The sequence below is a fragment of the Alternaria arbusti genome, assembly GCF_024043155.1.
Source record: "Alternaria arbusti strain BMP 1465 chromosome Unknown scaffold_12, whole genome shotgun sequence".
In the NCBI taxonomy this organism is placed as follows: Eukaryota; Fungi; Ascomycota; class Dothideomycetes; order Pleosporales; family Pleosporaceae; genus Alternaria; species Alternaria arbusti.
The window spans coordinates 1-17059 of record NW_026249952.1 but is presented as its reverse complement, the minus strand read 5'-3'; the positions used below and the strand labels follow the sequence as shown (position 1 = coordinate 17059).

General features: G+C 52.7%; 4 protein-coding genes across 4 annotated transcripts; 3 read left to right on the top strand and 1 right to left on the bottom strand.

The window, feature by feature from the left end:
- Nucleotides 1-940: 940 nt before the first annotated feature.
- Nucleotides 941-5786, bottom strand: J4E86_007947 (uncharacterized protein; the record flags this gene model as incomplete). Its single annotated transcript, XM_051448462.1, has 2 exons — nt 941-5407; nt 5454-5786. The coding sequence occupies 2 exons, from the start codon at nt 5784-5786 to the stop codon at nt 941-943; spliced, it is 4800 nt and encodes a 1599-aa protein (XP_051300058.1).
- Nucleotides 5787-6211: 425 nt separating this feature from the next.
- On the top strand, nt 6212-7141 carry J4E86_007946 (uncharacterized protein; the record flags this gene model as incomplete). The annotated part of the gene is made up of 1 exon (XM_051448461.1): nt 6212-7141. The coding sequence occupies one exon, from the start codon at nt 6212-6214 to the stop codon at nt 7139-7141; it is 930 nt and encodes a 309-aa protein (XP_051300057.1).
- A 421-nt stretch (nt 7142-7562) lies between these two features.
- J4E86_007945 (uncharacterized protein) lies at nt 7563-9109 on the top strand (the record flags this gene model as incomplete). The annotated part of the gene is made up of 2 exons (XM_051448460.1): nt 7563-7673; nt 7724-9109. 2 exons carry the CDS (start codon nt 7563-7565, stop codon nt 9107-9109), a joined length of 1497 nt encoding a protein of 498 aa, XP_051300056.1.
- A 126-nt stretch (nt 9110-9235) lies between these two features.
- Nucleotides 9236-10111, top strand: J4E86_007944 (uncharacterized protein; the record flags this gene model as incomplete). Its single annotated transcript, XM_051448459.1, has 1 exon — nt 9236-10111. The coding sequence occupies one exon, from the start codon at nt 9236-9238 to the stop codon at nt 10109-10111; it is 876 nt and encodes a 291-aa protein (XP_051300055.1).
- Nucleotides 10112-17059: the final 6948 nt, after the last annotated feature.

Genomic DNA, 17059 nt, shown 5'->3' with positions numbered 1-17059 from the left:
GCAATCATCTCTCTCGACCTGGGTATCTTGAGACTCCCTAGCCGACTTCAGGGTAAAGATGTCGTTATATACATCCACGACGATTTCTATCCTCGCACATCATCCCCTCGCCTCGAAACCGACCAGAGGCCCGCGAACAGCTCTTCCCCGAGACATAACGTCTTCGCCTCCGTGGGTGATATGTACGGGAAGCTTCCTAGCCTTAAGCATCTTTATCTCACGATCTACTGGGTGGGTCTATCACGTATCGTACAAGGCGATCATCAGGAGCTTGTTATAACATGTGATGGTAATGAGATTGAAGGTGTCAGGGCTAAGCTGCGCCTAGAGCTGGTGAAGACCTTCGAGCTCCCCAACGTACACGTTCACGTAGATTGATTCCACCACCGAGAATAAAGCGACAAAAATAACTGGGCGAATCTACTCAGACACGTGTATAGCCGTGCAAACACTGGCAAGGTCGCAGGGTCCCGTCGCCCGTCGTCCAGACTTGAGATGTCACACCGCTAAGAAGACGAGAATATGAGGGAATGGTAACAACTGGAAGGATGCATTGTACATTAGCTAAATTAATCGACGAAATGCAACAGGTGGAATCGATGTTCGCATCCCTTAACCTCCTCCCGCATTCGACAGCGTTCTCCCTCCGCTTTACTGCTTATGTCGCATTAATATGCCCGCTTTCATGATGCCGACAAGAATTTCTGCCGCCGACGTGTGGCCAGCGTGCGATCGTTAGGCATCCTACGACACTATGTATCCGGCAAAGCGTCTTAGGCACCGCTTCAATTGCGTATAAGACGCGGATGTCGATTCCTCGCGCCGGCGATGACGAGCGGGAGTGCGGCCGAGCAGTAGAAACTGGGGAAGATTCTGTACATATTGCAATGCAATGAACCATAGATTACTACTATACACTCGCACTCGCCACACCACCCACTCAACAAAGCGGACACTTCAACCCCATCCTCCCCATCATCTTTCCCACCTCACCACCAGCTTCCTCTCCAGCACACTCCTTCTCCAAACAACCCCGATGCCACAAATGCCTACAAGCAAACAACACCAGACTCTCCCCCCTCTCCCCCTCCTCCTCCCCATCATCCAAAACATCCGCCTGACTCGGCCTCTTCCCCTTCGCCTTCTTACTCCCCTCCCCTTCCCCACTCACCACCTCATCCCTCACCTTCCTCCTCCCCCCCTCCCTCTTCTCCCAAGCCTCCCACACACCAGGCCCCGCACCAGGCCCCCAAGCCCTCTTCTTACACCCTTCGCAGACCTGGCCGCGGGGTCTCCACCCGCGCTTCCGCAGCTCGGTGATCTCGTGGACGTGCTCGAAGGATTCTTTGTCGAGGAAGCGGTTTGCGAGGCTGAGGATGGTTTCTTCGAAGGTGTAGGCGGCGAAGATTTCTGAGAGGACGGAGCGCAGGTCCGAGAGCGAGGGCGAGTAGGTGTGTGTTGCGCGGGTGAGGAAGCAGCGGAGGATACGGAGGAAGGAAGGGTTGGATTGAGCGCGGGATTGGGTGTGGCGGAGTGGTGGGCGGGATGTTGGGTCTGAAGTTGAGTGAGATTGGGGGGTCTTTCGTGTGGGTGGGATGGTGGTGGATGTGAGGAGGGCGGAGAAGGTTAGTTGGATCGAGGAGCGGAGAGTGGATACGATGCGAGCGGTGTCGACGGTATCTGCTGGGTCAATGCCCGTTGATGTGATGGAGGCATCGTGGTCAGTAACAGCGCTGGATGTGTCTCTGATGAGTCGTACGGACGTGTCGACAAGCTCAAGCCATAACAGTTCGTCCGGCGCAAGATCCCCTTCACGAACTTCCCCGTATGCTGACTTCCGTCTGTCGATAGTTGACTCTGGTCGCGGCTCTTTGGATCGGGTCTGTCCTTGACATAACCATATGCCAACCTTGATGTACTTCTGGATGTCTTCGAGAAGATCGTGGACTGCTTCCTCGGTGTTGGCCACATCTGGCGTCTCTGATGCGGCTCCGATGAGACCTGTCAAGGCAGTCTGAAGCGTACCAAGATGCTTCACAAGTCGATCCATGGCTCCCTGGACTAGGCCATCTCGTGCCATCAATATGACAGCACCGTCAATGACGCCGCTCTTTTCCAGCGCGGGCAGAACCGGATCCAGTCGGAGGTCGCTGGACTTCAACGAGCCGACGAAGTCTGCCACATGCGCGCTGTTGTAAGTACACATGAGCTGCACATAGTTCTCGATGAATCCAGCAGGTAGATTCTCATCCATAGTTGCGACGCTGCCTGTCGCAGCTTGCTCTGGTTCGATCAAAGCCTGTAGATAGCGGTATTGGGCATCGCTACCGGCTTCGATAGCGCCGAGAACTGGCTCCAGCAGATCGACCGCATATTGCTTCAGTGTCACCGCAGTTTGCGACGCGTCGATCGCAGCCAAGTCTACAGCGCGACTGACGATGACTGTCTTGACCTCGTTCAGCTGCTTCTTAGTAACACCTTTGCTTGGCCGAAAGATGTCAGCAATACACCCAAACACTGCCTCTTCGTCTTCTTCATCGTCAAGGTACGTTTCGAGCAGCTTAGCGTATTGGTGTGCGCTCCGGTACACGGACTTGAGCACGCGATGAAAGCCAGCCTTCTCGAACAGCGGCACAAGACTCTGTGGACTGGGTGGGTGGTAGATGGAGAGAAGATACTCGACTGAGAGCTGACAGTCTTCCTTGATCGTTTCCGTAGGGTAGTCGCAGAGACCGATGAGGACTTGATGCAGCGACGTGCCTGGAAGCATTATATGTTGCGGGTATTTCGGTAGATTTCGCGCGACGAACATGTAGAAGTAGATGATGTCCTCCGGGTCGAAGTTGTCGGTATTCATGATCCCGAACAGGTAGTTGATGATGGACTGGCGAGTGGGAGTGAGAGCGGACCCTTTGTGCGTGCCGTTAAGCTGGGCCCCGTTTGACGCATCTTGCTCGCCATTCAAGAAGCTGTCTTCAAAGGCCTCGTTCAACATGCTCATGAAGCTCGAAGCGTCAAAGTCCAAGACGAGCTGCAGATACGGAAATGGAGGCTCTGGGCTGCCGTCAGACTGTGTCAAGATGACATCGCCCGAGCCTGGAGGCCATTCCAGATTCTTACCCGAGAACAGGAACCGATACATGTCCTTCTTGGCACTATACGCTTTATCATCCTCCATGAACGCGCCGCCGGGGTATACTCGCCCAGTGAAGGTGTACGCCAGGTATGGGAAGATCTTCTTCGCGGCAGTGAGATATATGTTCTCTGTCTCATCAACATCAAAGTCTACAAGCTTGATGAGCTCTAGAATGTTGGTGAGTGGCGTGATATAGTCGCCAATAGCTCTCGTCCACACGTAGATCAACGCGTCGTACAATACGTATTGCTGACAGAGCATGGTGACTTGGTTGAGGTCCATCGTATCGGTGCTGAGCCGACAGATCATCTCTTCGAGCTGGGCGGAGCGATTGGCTGAGGCATAGAACGTGATGAGGTCCTTCAAGACGTTCGGTGGTACTGCGGTGATCTCGTCGTCTTGTATGTATGGCTCGAGGGTCTCAAAGAAAGACTTCTCTGCTGACGCCTCTTCGTAGGTATCGTAAACGTCTTCGAACAAGAAGTCATATTCCTCCATGCACAGCAAACCTGTGAAGACCACCTCAGCAAGCTCTGTCGCTCGACGCTCCTGCGCATCGCGATCAAGGTCGTCCTGTCTTGAGAAGGAATACTTCAATGAGGCCGTAATCATCTCGAGCAGCTTTGGCTGTACAAGCGCATGGCGTGCTTTGTCATCGTCGGGCAGTCCTACGGTGAGCTTGTCCGCATCTCCGAGGTAGTACGAGGTTGCGAGACCGATAGCGGCAATGTAGTCGCCATCTTCCATCAATGCCAGCAGGCGGTCAGCCCAGTTTGAGAGAGTGCCGATGGAGCAGTCGTTGAATCCCAGCAGGAAGAGCCGACCCTTGTACGCCCGGAAACTCATGTAAAAGGCATCTGCCACAACACCATGTAGCGACGCATCTTCTCCATTAAGCTGCTCAACTACCGGCTTGAGCTGTCGTGAGAAGAGGTCCGAGTGGTAGATGTGCTTTTGCAGCAAGTCAAACGAATCTGTCACGCGGAGGGTATTGTCTTCCAAGATCATGAGGCGCTGACTAATGGTAAGTACGCTGAGAACTGATCGACTGAGCCACTGGACAGCGACAATAGCTTCTTCCGCCTTCCAGCGACTCCGAGGTCTGAAGTGAAGCTCGACGGGCTTTTCTCTTTCCGACGGGGGTGGCAGGATGGAATCGACTTCCAATATGGTCAGGACGTTAGACCAACAGTACACGAGCTTGGTTTTGGAAAATGCATTGTCGGACCCATGGGAAGAGCTCTTCAGCTTGACCGCCGGAAACCAAGCCAAACACCCACTCAGCGCGCTGTGCGCTTCCACATCCTTGGGTCGGGGCGCTTTGTGCTGGGTCTGTGCAACCGGGGTAGTCGAGACAATGACTAACAGATAGGGTGTTAGCAATGCGGTCAAACCCATGTTGTCGGTTGGCTGCTCAACATTGCCTAAGGGCAGGGGTGCGAAGGCCAGCACAGAACTTGGTTTCCGAGGTTTCTCCAGTGACTTTGCCGACAATGGATATCTTCCCAAGATGCGAGTAGTCTTGACCGTCCGCGCGATGGCCCCTAGCCCACGTGTCGCCAGATGGGAGAAGGCCATGCCTGCGTCATCTGCGGAGACGAGCGCTGTGCGCCGGGTGCCGAGGAAACCCAGATGCAGAATGGCTACACCCGAGACATGGCCATCTGACTTGTTGTCCTCGAGAGACGCCCTTTCCAGAGGCGGGATGTGCAAGAATGGCTTGGCCGGCTTCGCCAACTCCCATGTGAAGATGTGACCTGTCGCATGCCCCCCTGCAATGGCCGAGTGATCAGCAGCGATGGCTAGCGAAGTGATGGCACCGCATTCGACAGCCTTGGTTCCCGGTCCGATGATGGACTTGAGGACCTGTTGGTAGTCGAAGATGAGGATGAAGCCTTTCGACGTTCCTATCGCCAACGAGACGGTCACATGTAAGCATGTGGGCCGGCCAAAGTTGCGCTTCCCAATCTCAGAGAAAACTTGTCCGGTGATCTTCTTCAACTTGGTCCATCGCACGACCTCCCACGGCGCCTGAGGTGTCTCGGATCCATCATCGGACAGTTGCTGGAAGACGAGATTGCTCGATACGGAGGATTGTCGCGAGTGCGGCGATAGGAAGGCCGGTGACTGACCGCGCGGTGTCGGCCCAGGGGATGGAGATAGGCGGGACGAGAAGCGGCGTTCGAATGGCTGCAGTGATGTCGGTCGGTGAGGGCGAAGCGAGTTGTGCGACACGGGCACGCTGCTCGTGGGTGAGGATATACCGGAACCCTGTCTTGGTCAGAGGATTCCCATGTGGATCTGCCATGCTGCATACCTGAACCGAAGGAGTGTCGTCGGGTATGTCCGTCGAGGCAGGGCTATGGGCCACCTCTATAGTCGGTCGTATGGACAGCACCGATGCTGAATCATGCGTCTCTTCCTGGGGGCTTCTCCGCCGTGTCCTGGCAAATGTCAAGCCATCGATGCCGTTGTCTACCGACTGAACATCTTCGCTCTCGTCTTCGTCCAAGCTTCTTCGCTCGGTCGCGCTTCCCTCAGAATCATCTTCTTGTGCATCAAAAGCGCCCACCGCGCCTTCCCTGGTGTCTATCTCGTCTCCATGGTCGTTGTGAGCGCTGGAGTGGCTCTCTTCCGAATCTGAGCTCATCAGGCTCGTTCTGCGCAGGGCATTGCTTCAGGCGCACATCTGGTAGTTGTGGGTAGTTGTGCGATGTCTGGTATCTGGTCTTCGAGATGTTGTAGTTCGCGGGTGTAATCGACTGGGCGCGGGGGTTTCGGTGATGGTATGCGGTACGGGTCGGTGCTGCCTACGCGAAGGCGAGTTAGGCGTGCGTCCGAGCGGATAGCGCGGCAACCGAGGGCGTATGCGACGGGCGTGTGAGTTACTTGAGAGGGTGAAAGTGGCCCACGAGGGTTGGCATGGGCTGGCAAGGATGGCGCGTCTCCGGAGCTCATGGCGCAGTTCGCAGATCGCCGCATGTGCCGCGCCGTTGGTGAAGGTCCAAGCTCCAAAGAACGTCACTCGACGCGCAGCCGGAAACATCTTTCCATTCACACCTCACACAACCCACGATGCCTTCAATAGGACCCACCATGCCGCCGCACCTCTCCAAGCGCAGTCGCGACGACGAAGATGATCGCGCATCGAGTCCAGAATCTGGCGACAAGCGCAGACGAGTCATCGGCCCAGCACCTCCACCTTCCGCATCCTCACCTCCGCGCACAGCTGGGCCTTCACTACCACCAGACGCGACATCACGATCTAGTAGTGTTGACAGCGACGTCGGTCCTGCGCCACCACCATCCTCAAAGCCGGCGCGCGTAGTCGGACCTGCTCCACCACCAGCGCCTCTGGACGAGCGGCCGCCAAACCCACCAGACAGCGATTCCGACAGCAGCGACGATGACTTTGGGCCTGCGCCGCCACCAGCCGGGGGCGCATCTTCAGGCTTCGACAACGCGGTGGGCAAATCAGCATTCGACACCGAACCGCAATTCACCGATGCGCCGAAGAAGGCACAGCGCGACGAATGGATGACTCTGCCCCCGACGCAGGACGACCTCGCTGCTAGAATGGACCCCACAAAAATGCGCGCGCGCAAGTTCAATACAGGCAAGGGCGCAGGAGGCACTGGAGGCATGAGCAGCGCATGGACCGAGACACCAGAGCAAAAGCTCAAGCGGTTACAAGACGAGGCCTTGGGCATAACCGCGCCCACCAATTCTGCACCTGCCACGTCGGAGTCTAAACGCAACAAAGAAGAGGAGAGGAGGGCACGCAAGATGCGCGAGAAGATCGATGCGGCACGCGGCAAGAGTCTCGTCGAGCAACATCAAGACAAGGGCACCGGCAAGGAGAAGGAGGACGATCCTAGCAAGCGCGCCTTTGACTACGAGAAGGACATGGCTGTGAGCGGCTCGCTCAATCACAAGCAGAAGCGCGAGATGCTCAGCAAGTCAAAGGGTTTTGGCGATCGCTTCTCGAGCGGCAACTTCCTGTAGCCGCGAGATGTAGACGTATGCATGGTACAATTGGATCAAGTGTGACTTCCGTTCCTGTCAAGGGAGTAGTGTGACGGCAGCTCTTTCCATGCTCAGAATGCACCACCACCTACCGATTGGGCGAGGATCTCCAGGCGCTAACAGCTGATTGGCTCGATATACGCGGATGGTCGCCGGCCTGATTCGACCGCGGCGCGCCTTGACTCACATCACGCCTTTCGCATCCAACGGCACGCTATGGTATACCGAACCATCCCACAAGCGGAATACACCCGAGATAGTGCAGATGAATCATTATGACCCAGAGTAAGTGTGGCTCTGCGTGTCAAGAGCTACTACGCTGACCATGAACCGGTGCATCGTAGCAAAGTATATATTGAGCGACTTTTGCATGCATGAAGTATAGAATTTAATCTAAACCATGGCTTACAAGACTCCCACATTCGAGACGCTCGTACTAGAGACGATAAATGAATTTCACGCCCCCGGTCTTTCGCTCGCAGTTGTACAAGGCGATGACATTTACTCCAAGGTAGCTAGGTCTCTCCACAAGAACCACTGCGCATCACTCACACCCCTCAGGCGTATGGCTATTCGGAACTTCCCGACACCCGAGCGACTACAGACACCCTGTTCGACCTCGCAAGCACTTCCAAGTGTACCACTGCGGCGGCCGTGGCTGTTCTCGTAGACGATGAGAAGTACCCAGACGTACAATGGACAACACCCGTGTCAAAGATCCTTCCCGACGACTTCGTTCTTCCCGACCCATATGTCACGGAGCAAGTCACCATTGAAGATATCCTGAGTCACCGGAGTGGCATTGCAACTCACGACGAGTCCTACCTCAGCGCGCGCGCCAAACACCCCGACAATGCTAAGTCCTTGACGCGCAATCTGCGCAATCTCGAGTTCGTCAAACCACTTCGTACCGAGCACATCTATTGCAACATCATGTTTAGTGTCGCTGTACACCTCATCGAAACTGTGACTGGTATGTCCTACACCGACTTCATCCGGACCAAACTCTGGAAACCACTCGGCATGACCAATACATTCCACGACGTACCCGACATTCAAGCCAACAGCGACACGGACCGACGCGCAAGGCCATACTACTGGAACAGCAAATCCGAGTCCTACGTCGCACTCCCTCACTACCCGCCAGCACCAGAAGGCCACGGCGCAGGCTGCATCTTCAGCAGCGCAGGCGACTACGCTAAATATATCCGCGCGCTCATCAAACGCGACCCCATCCTTTCCGAAGACAGCCACAAAACGCTCGCCACGCCCCGCAGCTTCGATCTCCTCGGCGACGACAAATGGGCCATACCCTACAAGAGCGACGAGCTCTACACCCTCGGCCTATCCCGCACGAGCTATCGCGGACACACGGTCATCGGCCATTACGGCTCGGTGCCTGGCTTCAAAGCGATGGTGTGTTTCCTTCCTAAGTTCGACTGGGGCCTTGTCATATTCGGGAACTCAGATACCGCCATGTACGTCAACGACATCCTGAAGTTCACTTTACTGGATGATGTTCTCGGCGTACGCGACGAAGACCGTGTCGATTGGAGCGCGTTCTTCAAGAACTTCCAGGCCATGGACGATGCCGAAGAGGCGGAGAAGCCAGAGTGGACGAAGGTGGAAGATGCGCAACCGCTTGACGTTCCTCTTGACGCGATAGTCGGCAGCTACCAAAACGTCGGATACAAGAGCCTCGCAATCGAGATGAAGGACGGCAGGCTTGTTGCGGACTGCACCGATCGATGCTTCCCGTACATGCTTACGTTCGCACACCTCAGCGGGAACATATTCGCAATAGACATGCACGGCGTGTGGGAGGGGAAGCTGTATAGTACCATTCGAGGCGAGATTCGAATAGAAGCCGGGGAGGTTGTCGCGGTCGGTGTAGGCCTTGAGAGCGACGTGAAGGGCGGTCTTATTTGGTTCGATCGTGTGATCTAGCCTGTGGGCGACATGGTTACACGGGCGTAACTACCCCTCGTCAGGCGAACCGCGTCTCGCGGTCTATTGGATAGCATTCGTACAAGGCTGAATCGCACTTTAGTGACCTTGAATCTCACGTCAGACATGACGTATGTGCTCAATCCACTCCCTCTACTCTCGTACTTCACTGCGGCTTTGGAACAACTCACAACTGCTATGGCGAACGACCGTGCTATCGCACTCAAGAAGCAGATTGGCAACGCAGCCCACGGCCAGCAGCAGCTGCGACCGATATTCACATCCTTGAACGGGGATAACTCATGGCTCCTGTCTTTTCCACGCCCAGCAGAGGAGCGGAATACCACCAAAAAAGCATTCTATCACATCGTACACGACCCGTGGTTCAACGGCCCCGTCAACCTGTTGGGGATATGGCTAGCAAGCTTCAGCCTGTCGTCTCCACCCGCCGTCAACAACGGCAGCGACGTAGAAGGCATTGCGCGCGACATCGAAGCTGCTGCTACAGACGCTGGGTTCCTTGCTACCACGACACCCGTCACCCAAGATGCTTCACCGATCGATGCGATCTTCGTCCGCTTCCACTACGACGACCACCTGCACAAGCCGACTCTGCTGACATTCGCATCAAGCATACCCGTGTTCGCGACAACAGAAGCGAGCGCGATCATTCGCGGCTGGAACCACTTCGACAACATCATCACTACTAGCGACCTCGAGCCGGGTATCTTCAACGGCGACTGGACATCGTTTCATCCAGGCAGCCCATTACCAACCTGGCTAACCGTCTTCCGAGCCCGCGGCCACCACGAGCTTAACTTCGCCAGCGCAATCATTTACACGCTTTCACCGGACGTACACGAAGCGGTATTGTACTCCCCGCACGGCATGCGCACCTCCCAGGAGTCTCTGCAGACTCTTTTGCATCGGTCAGCGCCGGAGTTTAAGGTGCTTGCCCTCCTAACCAATATGAGGCGACGAGGATACGTATCCTCGCGCTAAACTAGGCTAAGCGTTAGGGCTCGCTAACCCAGAACAGCAGAATCTAAGGGTATCCTCGTTTAGTATCCTCGCGGGCATTGCTATTTAAATTCTATCATTTTTATACTATAGATTAACTTTTTGCTATTAGAATATATCTTTTAGGTAATAACACTAATAATTATCTACTATTGCGCGTCGTATTAAGCTGCGGAAAACATAGAGTTTTCGTAGATCGCGCAACTGCCTAACGCGCTAGCCGCCTAAGGAACATTAACTACTGCAATAACCGCGCGCCGCCCGCATAACCCGCCCGCATTACTTAACGCGATTAAGAACATAATATACTATCTGTATAAGTACAGGACGCTTATCTATAAGCAGCACGCGACTGCGCTACAGAATCTTAATGCGCATCTGCGTTAACATTACAGTGTTAGCAGCTAGCTACGGCAGCAGGTTATCGCGAGTTACAACGATCGCGAATAGATTCGCAACCCGCAAGAGATTCAGCTACCCGCACCGCTAGGCCCACTAATTACAGAGCTTAGTACACCGCTAGACGGCTTTTAGTGTGCAGAGAATAAGTGCGAATATATTACTATTAATATTAATAAGTTACGGATGCATCGGAAGAGTGCATATAAGCTGCTATAGGATAAGAAAGACAACACCGCGTACGAAAAGGTTAAAGTGCAGACATTTTTTCGAGGAAGAGCGCTACAGCGATACTTTGTTGTTCATAATAAAGAGAACAGCGAGCTGTCTGTCCCAGGCGAGGTAGCTAAGGTTGTGCAGGCGCAACTAGGGCGATAGAAGAAGACGAAGAAGATAGAAGAGGAGAAGGCGCAGGTTATAGAGGCAGAAGCAGCAAAAACTGACAAAACGGGCTAGTTTAAGCGGACAGGCTAGCTAGAGCATCTTGCGAACCGGAACTAAAAGCATCTTGCGCATTAGATCTAGCTACCCGACCGCAGCGAGGTAAAGCTACAGCGGGCGGCGAAGTTAGTAGAGCTACTACTTAAGAGGAGTGTTAAGGGCTTATCAACACTAGCGCGAGAGTTACGACGATAGGTACGGAGCGCAAAGATGTCGGAGGCAGATGTGCAGCTGTTAGCTCGACTGCAGAACCCGGAGAGTCAGGCAACGTACGCAAGCTACATAGTGAAGTTTGTGTGCTACTTGCTACGCATACTTGCCGACGAAGAGCGCAGGATTGCCTAACCAATATAAGGCGACGAGGATACGTATCCTCGCGCTAAACTAGGCTAAGCGTTAGAGCTCGCTAACCCAGAACAGCGGAATCTAAGAGTATCCTCGTTTAGTATCCTCGCGGGCATTGCCATTTGAATTCCATTATTTTTACACCGCAGATTGACTTTTTGCTATCAGAACATATCTTTTAGATAACAACACTAACAATTATCTACTGTTGCGCGTCGTATTAAGCTGCGGAAAACATAGAGTTCTCGTGGGTCGCGCAACCGCCTAACGCGCCAGCCGCCTAAGGAACATTAACTACTACAACAACCGCGCGCCGCCCGCATAACCCGCCCGCATTACTCAACGCGATTAAGAATACAATATACTATCTGCACAAGTACAGGACGCTTGTCTGTAAGCAGCACGCGACTGCGCTACAGAATCTTAATGCGCATCTGCGTTAACATCACAGTGTTAGCAGCCAGCTACGGCAGCAGGTTATCGCGAGTTACAACGATCGCGAATAGATTCGCAACCCGCAAGAGATTCAGCTACCCGCACCGCTAGGCCTACCGATTGCAGAGCTTAGTGCACTGCTAGACGGCTTTTAGTGTGCAGAGGATAAGTGCGAATATATTACTATTAATATTAATAAGTTACGGATGTATTAGAAGAGTGCACATAAGCTGCTATAGAATAAGAAGGACAACACTGCGTACGAAAAGGTTAAAGTGCAGACATTTTTTCGAGGAAGAGCGCTACGGCGATACTTTGTTGTTCATGATGAAGAGAACAGCGAGCTGTCTGTCCTAACCAATATGAGGCGACGAGGATACGTATTCTCGCGCTGAACTAGGCTAAGCGTTAGGGCTCGCTAACCTAGAACAGCGGAATCTGAGGGTATCCTCGTTTGGTATCCTAACTAATATGAGGCGACGAGGATACGTATCCTCGCGCTGAACTAGGCTAAGCGTTAGGGCTCGCTAACCCAGAACAGCGGAATCTGAGGGTATCCTCGTTTGGTATTCTCGCGGGCATTGCTATTTGAATTCTATTATTTTTACACCGCAGATTGACTTTTTGCTATTAGAACATATCTTTTAGGTAATAACACTAACAATTATCTACTGTTGCGCGTTGTATTAAGCTGCAGAAAATATAGAGTTCTCGTGGGTCGCGCAACCGCCTAACGCGCTAGCCGCCTAAGAAATATTAACTACTGTAACAACCGCGCGCCGCCCGCATAACCCGCCCGCATTACTTAACGCGATTAAGGACACAATATGCTATCTGCACAAGTACAGAACGCTTGTCTGTAAGCAGCACGCGACTGCGCTACAGAATCTTAATGCGCATCTGCGTTAACATTACAGTGTTAGCAGCTAGCTACGGCAGCAGGTTATCGCGAGTTACAATAATCGCGAATAGATTCGCAACCCGCAAGAGATTCAGCTACCCGCACCGCTAGGCCCACTAATTGCAGAGCTTAGTGCACTGCTAGACAGCTTTTAGTGTGCAGAGGATGAGTGCGAATATATTACTATTAATATTAATAAGTTACGGATGCATCGGAAGAGTGCACATAAGCTGCTATAGGATAAGAAGGACAACACTGCGTACGAAAAGGTTAAAGTGCAGACATTTTTTCGAGGAAGAGCGCTACGGCGATACTTTGTTGTTCATGATAAAGAGAACAGCGAGCTGTCTGTTCTAGGCGAGGTAGCTGAGGTTGTGCAGGCGCAACTAGGGCGATAGGAGGAGACGAAGAAGATAGAAGAGGAGAAGGCGCAGGTTATGGAGGCAGAAGCAGCAAAAACTAACAAAACGGGCTGGTTTAAGCGGACAGGCTAGCTGGAGCATCTTGCGAACTAGAACCGAAAGCATCTTGCGCATCAGATCCGGCTACCTGACCGCAGCGAGGTGAAGCTACAGCAGGCAGCGAAGTTAGTAGAGCTACTACTTGAGAGGAGTGTTAAGGGCTTATCGACACTAGCGCGAGAGTTACGACAATAGGTACGGAGCGCAAAGATGTTAGAGGCAGATGTGCGGCCGTTAGCTTAACTGCAGAACCTAGAGAGTTAGGCAACGTACGCAAGCTACATAGTAAAGTTTGTGTGCTACTTGCTGCGCATACTTGCCGACGAAGAGCGCAGGATTGCCTAGTTCCGACAGGGTAGTGTAGACGACAGCGATAGCGATGCACCTAACAGCGATGCGGCAGAGGATCGTGATACTACTTCTTCTAGGTCTGGCAGATCTGGAAGTGAAGCTAACAGCGACAGCCGCCCGCGCCGTTAAGCGCGCTGGAAAAAGGAACCCGACTTTATAAAGGATGCCCGCGAGCTCTTCTGCTGGCAAGGAGAGCAGAAGGGGCTGGCGATTACGTTGTGGGACATGTTAGATAGGGCCGACACGGAGGCTTAGGTGGATGCATTGCTTAACGTGCTTGCATTGTTTATCTTTTAGTCTGTTAGCAACGACTTATTCCGCAGCGGATTGCTACATTTTCTCGCTGTGCTAGGCATTAATGGCGAGATAGATTGTCTGCGCACAGCGAAACACTATTCGTACATGCTTGCTGGCATGGTGTACTGCGTACGTGTGCTTGCCGTGGAAAAGCTGCTTCCCGCTGCACAGCGCGACGAAGAAACGGACGAGGACCGCGATCGCTTTCTAGTAAAGAGACAGAAGTTTCTCGCCGACGGGTCGTACAGTCCGATGAGCGAAATGATTAGCTTACTCGCGTACGGCAAGTCGGTTGCATTAGCCGCTGGCAACTCAGGCAATGCATACTGGTCTAAGAATAAGAGGATCTTTTATCTAAACAGTCGCTCTATCTACATCAGCCGCTTCTGTCAGATAGCCCGAGACATAGTAGCTGAGGCAGAGCGTATGCTTTAGCAGGAGCTTCTCTAGGTAGCTCAGGCGAGCGAGCGCTTCACCATTTCGCTTAATTAGGTTACGAACAACGTTACGTTTACACGACGCGGCAAGTCTTTTATTACTCGCCGCGACAACAGGCTTAACGACAGGCTTACGTAGATGCTAACGTGGGCTCGAGAGAGAGGACCAGGTCAGAGAATGCAGTCGAGTACTAGCACATAGAGCCGGTGGCGGGTAAAGCAGTATTTACGTTAGGTTAACCGCTTTTTAGAGCTATTGCTTATCTGTGTACACATAACTTTAGGGCAGCTAGGCAGAGGGTCTAAGGTTACAACAATGCAGCATCGGAATAGCGTGTTGCAGGACCGCAATATCTTTGTTACAGACAGGCAGATTATAACAGTAGTCCGCTATTACAAATCGCAGTCGCAGTAGGACAAACCAAAGATTGTGCCGCGCTTTCTGCCGCCGCGGGTCGGGCAGATGTTAGCGGTGTACTTAGCGTACTTGCAGCCGTTTTAGGAGTATCTCACGGTAGAGGTGCTAGAGGGCAGCTTCCGTGACTACGTATAGAGCGATGAGCAAGAACCATAGAAGACTAATCGATTAACGCGCTTGCTAAAGCAGGAGACGGGCAAGCGTCTTAGAGTAGAGTTGCACACGCTTAACTACCGACACACGGCGGTTAGAATTAGACGTAAGGTAGTGGGCGAGACGTTTAGCAAAGGGTATTAGAACGAAGTAGAGGAAGTAGAGGAGGAGAAGATAGACGAGAAGGAGGAGAGCGCGTTAGAGCTGCAGAACTCGCGGACGACGATAATAGGCGTTAGCAACTACAGCGTGCGGTTAGATATTGTTAAGCATCTAAGCGTGCGTTCAATAGAGACGTTCCGGCCGCTAAGCACGAGGTAGCATCAGTTTCTCGGGTTAGCGGGAGGAGACGAGAGACAGAGCACTTAGACAGGCGAAAGCATTGCAGACAGGACAAGAAAGAGGCAACGACAGGAGAAGAATAGAGTAGAAGAGCAAGAGAGGACGGCTTCGGCAGTTAGCATGCGTAAAAGAGAGGTTCGCAAGGCTATGCAGCAGGTGCTTAGGCAAGAAGAGGTTAGCTTCTAGTTAGTGCAGCAGAAGCAGGCAATGTACGCTGTACTAGACGGACAGACGCCGCTCGTTGTAGTGCTTCCGACAGGTAGGGGGAAGAGCTTACTTTTTACTATGCCGGCATTGTTGGAGGCTAGTAGAGTTACCGTAGTAGTAGTGCCGTACCGGGCGCTAATTAAGAATCTGGTGCAGCGGATCTAGAACTGCGGGGTAGACTGCATAGAGTGGAAGCACGGTAAGACGAACCCGGCAGCCGTTGTTGTAGTAAGTGCAGACGTAGCAGAGGACGTAGTAAGCAGCGGCAACTTTCTTAGCTATGCTAGCATGCTTAGCAGCAAGGGGCTACTGCGGCGGGTAGTAGTAGACAAGTGTCATCTCGTATTTACATCGAGCGACTAGCGACTAAAGCTAGCAAAGCTGAAGAGTCTGCAGTTACTACCGTGCCCGATAGTACTGCTTACCGCGACGCTGCCGCTAGTGCGAGAAGAAGAGCTAGAAGAGAGCATGCAGGTACGGATAGCAACATACATCTAAGCTAGTACAGTACGGCTAAACACGCGGTACTTTGTGTCGTAGTGCGAGAAGAGCAAGGCAGAAGAGACGGCGCTAGCTATGTGCCGGCGACAGCAGGTGCGGTTAAAGGGAAAGCGGCAGAGAGAGATTGTATACAGCCGCAGTAAAGCGCAGTGCGAAGCGTTAGCTACAGCACTAGGCTGCGGGCACTATTACGCCGGGGTAGTAGATCAAGCCGAGAGGCTAGAAGCGTAGCTAAAAGAGGGAGGGTTAATTGTAGCTACATCTGCATTAGGCACGGGGGTTGATTTTCTAGGCATTATGTTAATTGTGCACGTAGGGATGCCGTAGAGTATAATTAACTTTGCTTAAGAGAGCGGGCGCGGAGAACGAGCAGGGGAGATAGTAGACTCTGTACTTGTTGTAGAGCAGGGAGAGGTAGAGCGACAGATAGAGTAGCAGAAGAGAGAACTAGACGTGCAAGCGATAGAGCTATTTATTATAGGGAGTAGGTGTTGCAGAGGGCTGATAAGCGGTTATCTTAATAGGAAGAGCATAGGCTGCAACGACATTAAGAGCGCAGGGTGCGACTAGTGCGGGGAGGGGATAGAAGAAGTGCAGGAAGCGCAGGGTTAGGCGAGTGCCGAGTGGGAGGATGTGCGGGCGATAATAGATAAGATTCGGCATAGATGTAGGGTGTGCTTTGTAGCTAGAGAGAGCAGAAGCAAGAGATAGAAGCGGCATAAGGCGGTGCAGTGCACAGCACACGCAGGGCTTACTGCAACAGATGTAGACCGGTTTCAACAGTTTGTGTGCGACAGCAGAGAGAGGATTTATAGCTGCTAACAGTGCTAGGTAAGTTAGAAGTACTGCGCGACTAGGGAGAGCATAAGTCAGCGGTGTTAGTGGCCGAACGTAGTAATACTAGTAGTTCGAGCGATTGCGAGTGAAGCAGCGGGCGTAGAGCTAGTGCGAGAGTTAGAGTATACAGGAGAGCTAGAGGGAGATTAGAAGGAGTATACAGGATAGTTAGCAAAGCGACATGCGGTGCGGGTTTAAGGGAAGTATTTCAGCAACGCGATAGTAGTTGCGATACAGGTGTTGCTGTTCTGCCGCAGAGTGTTTTTTAGTAGAGAAGAATGTAGTTAATAGAGGTAGAGGGTATTTGTTTCTTTTTATTAACAAGTTAAACAATTTTAGAAGAACGTAGTATTGTTTCTTATACTACTAGAAAGCGGTAGAGAAAGAGCAACAGAAGAGTAGGAA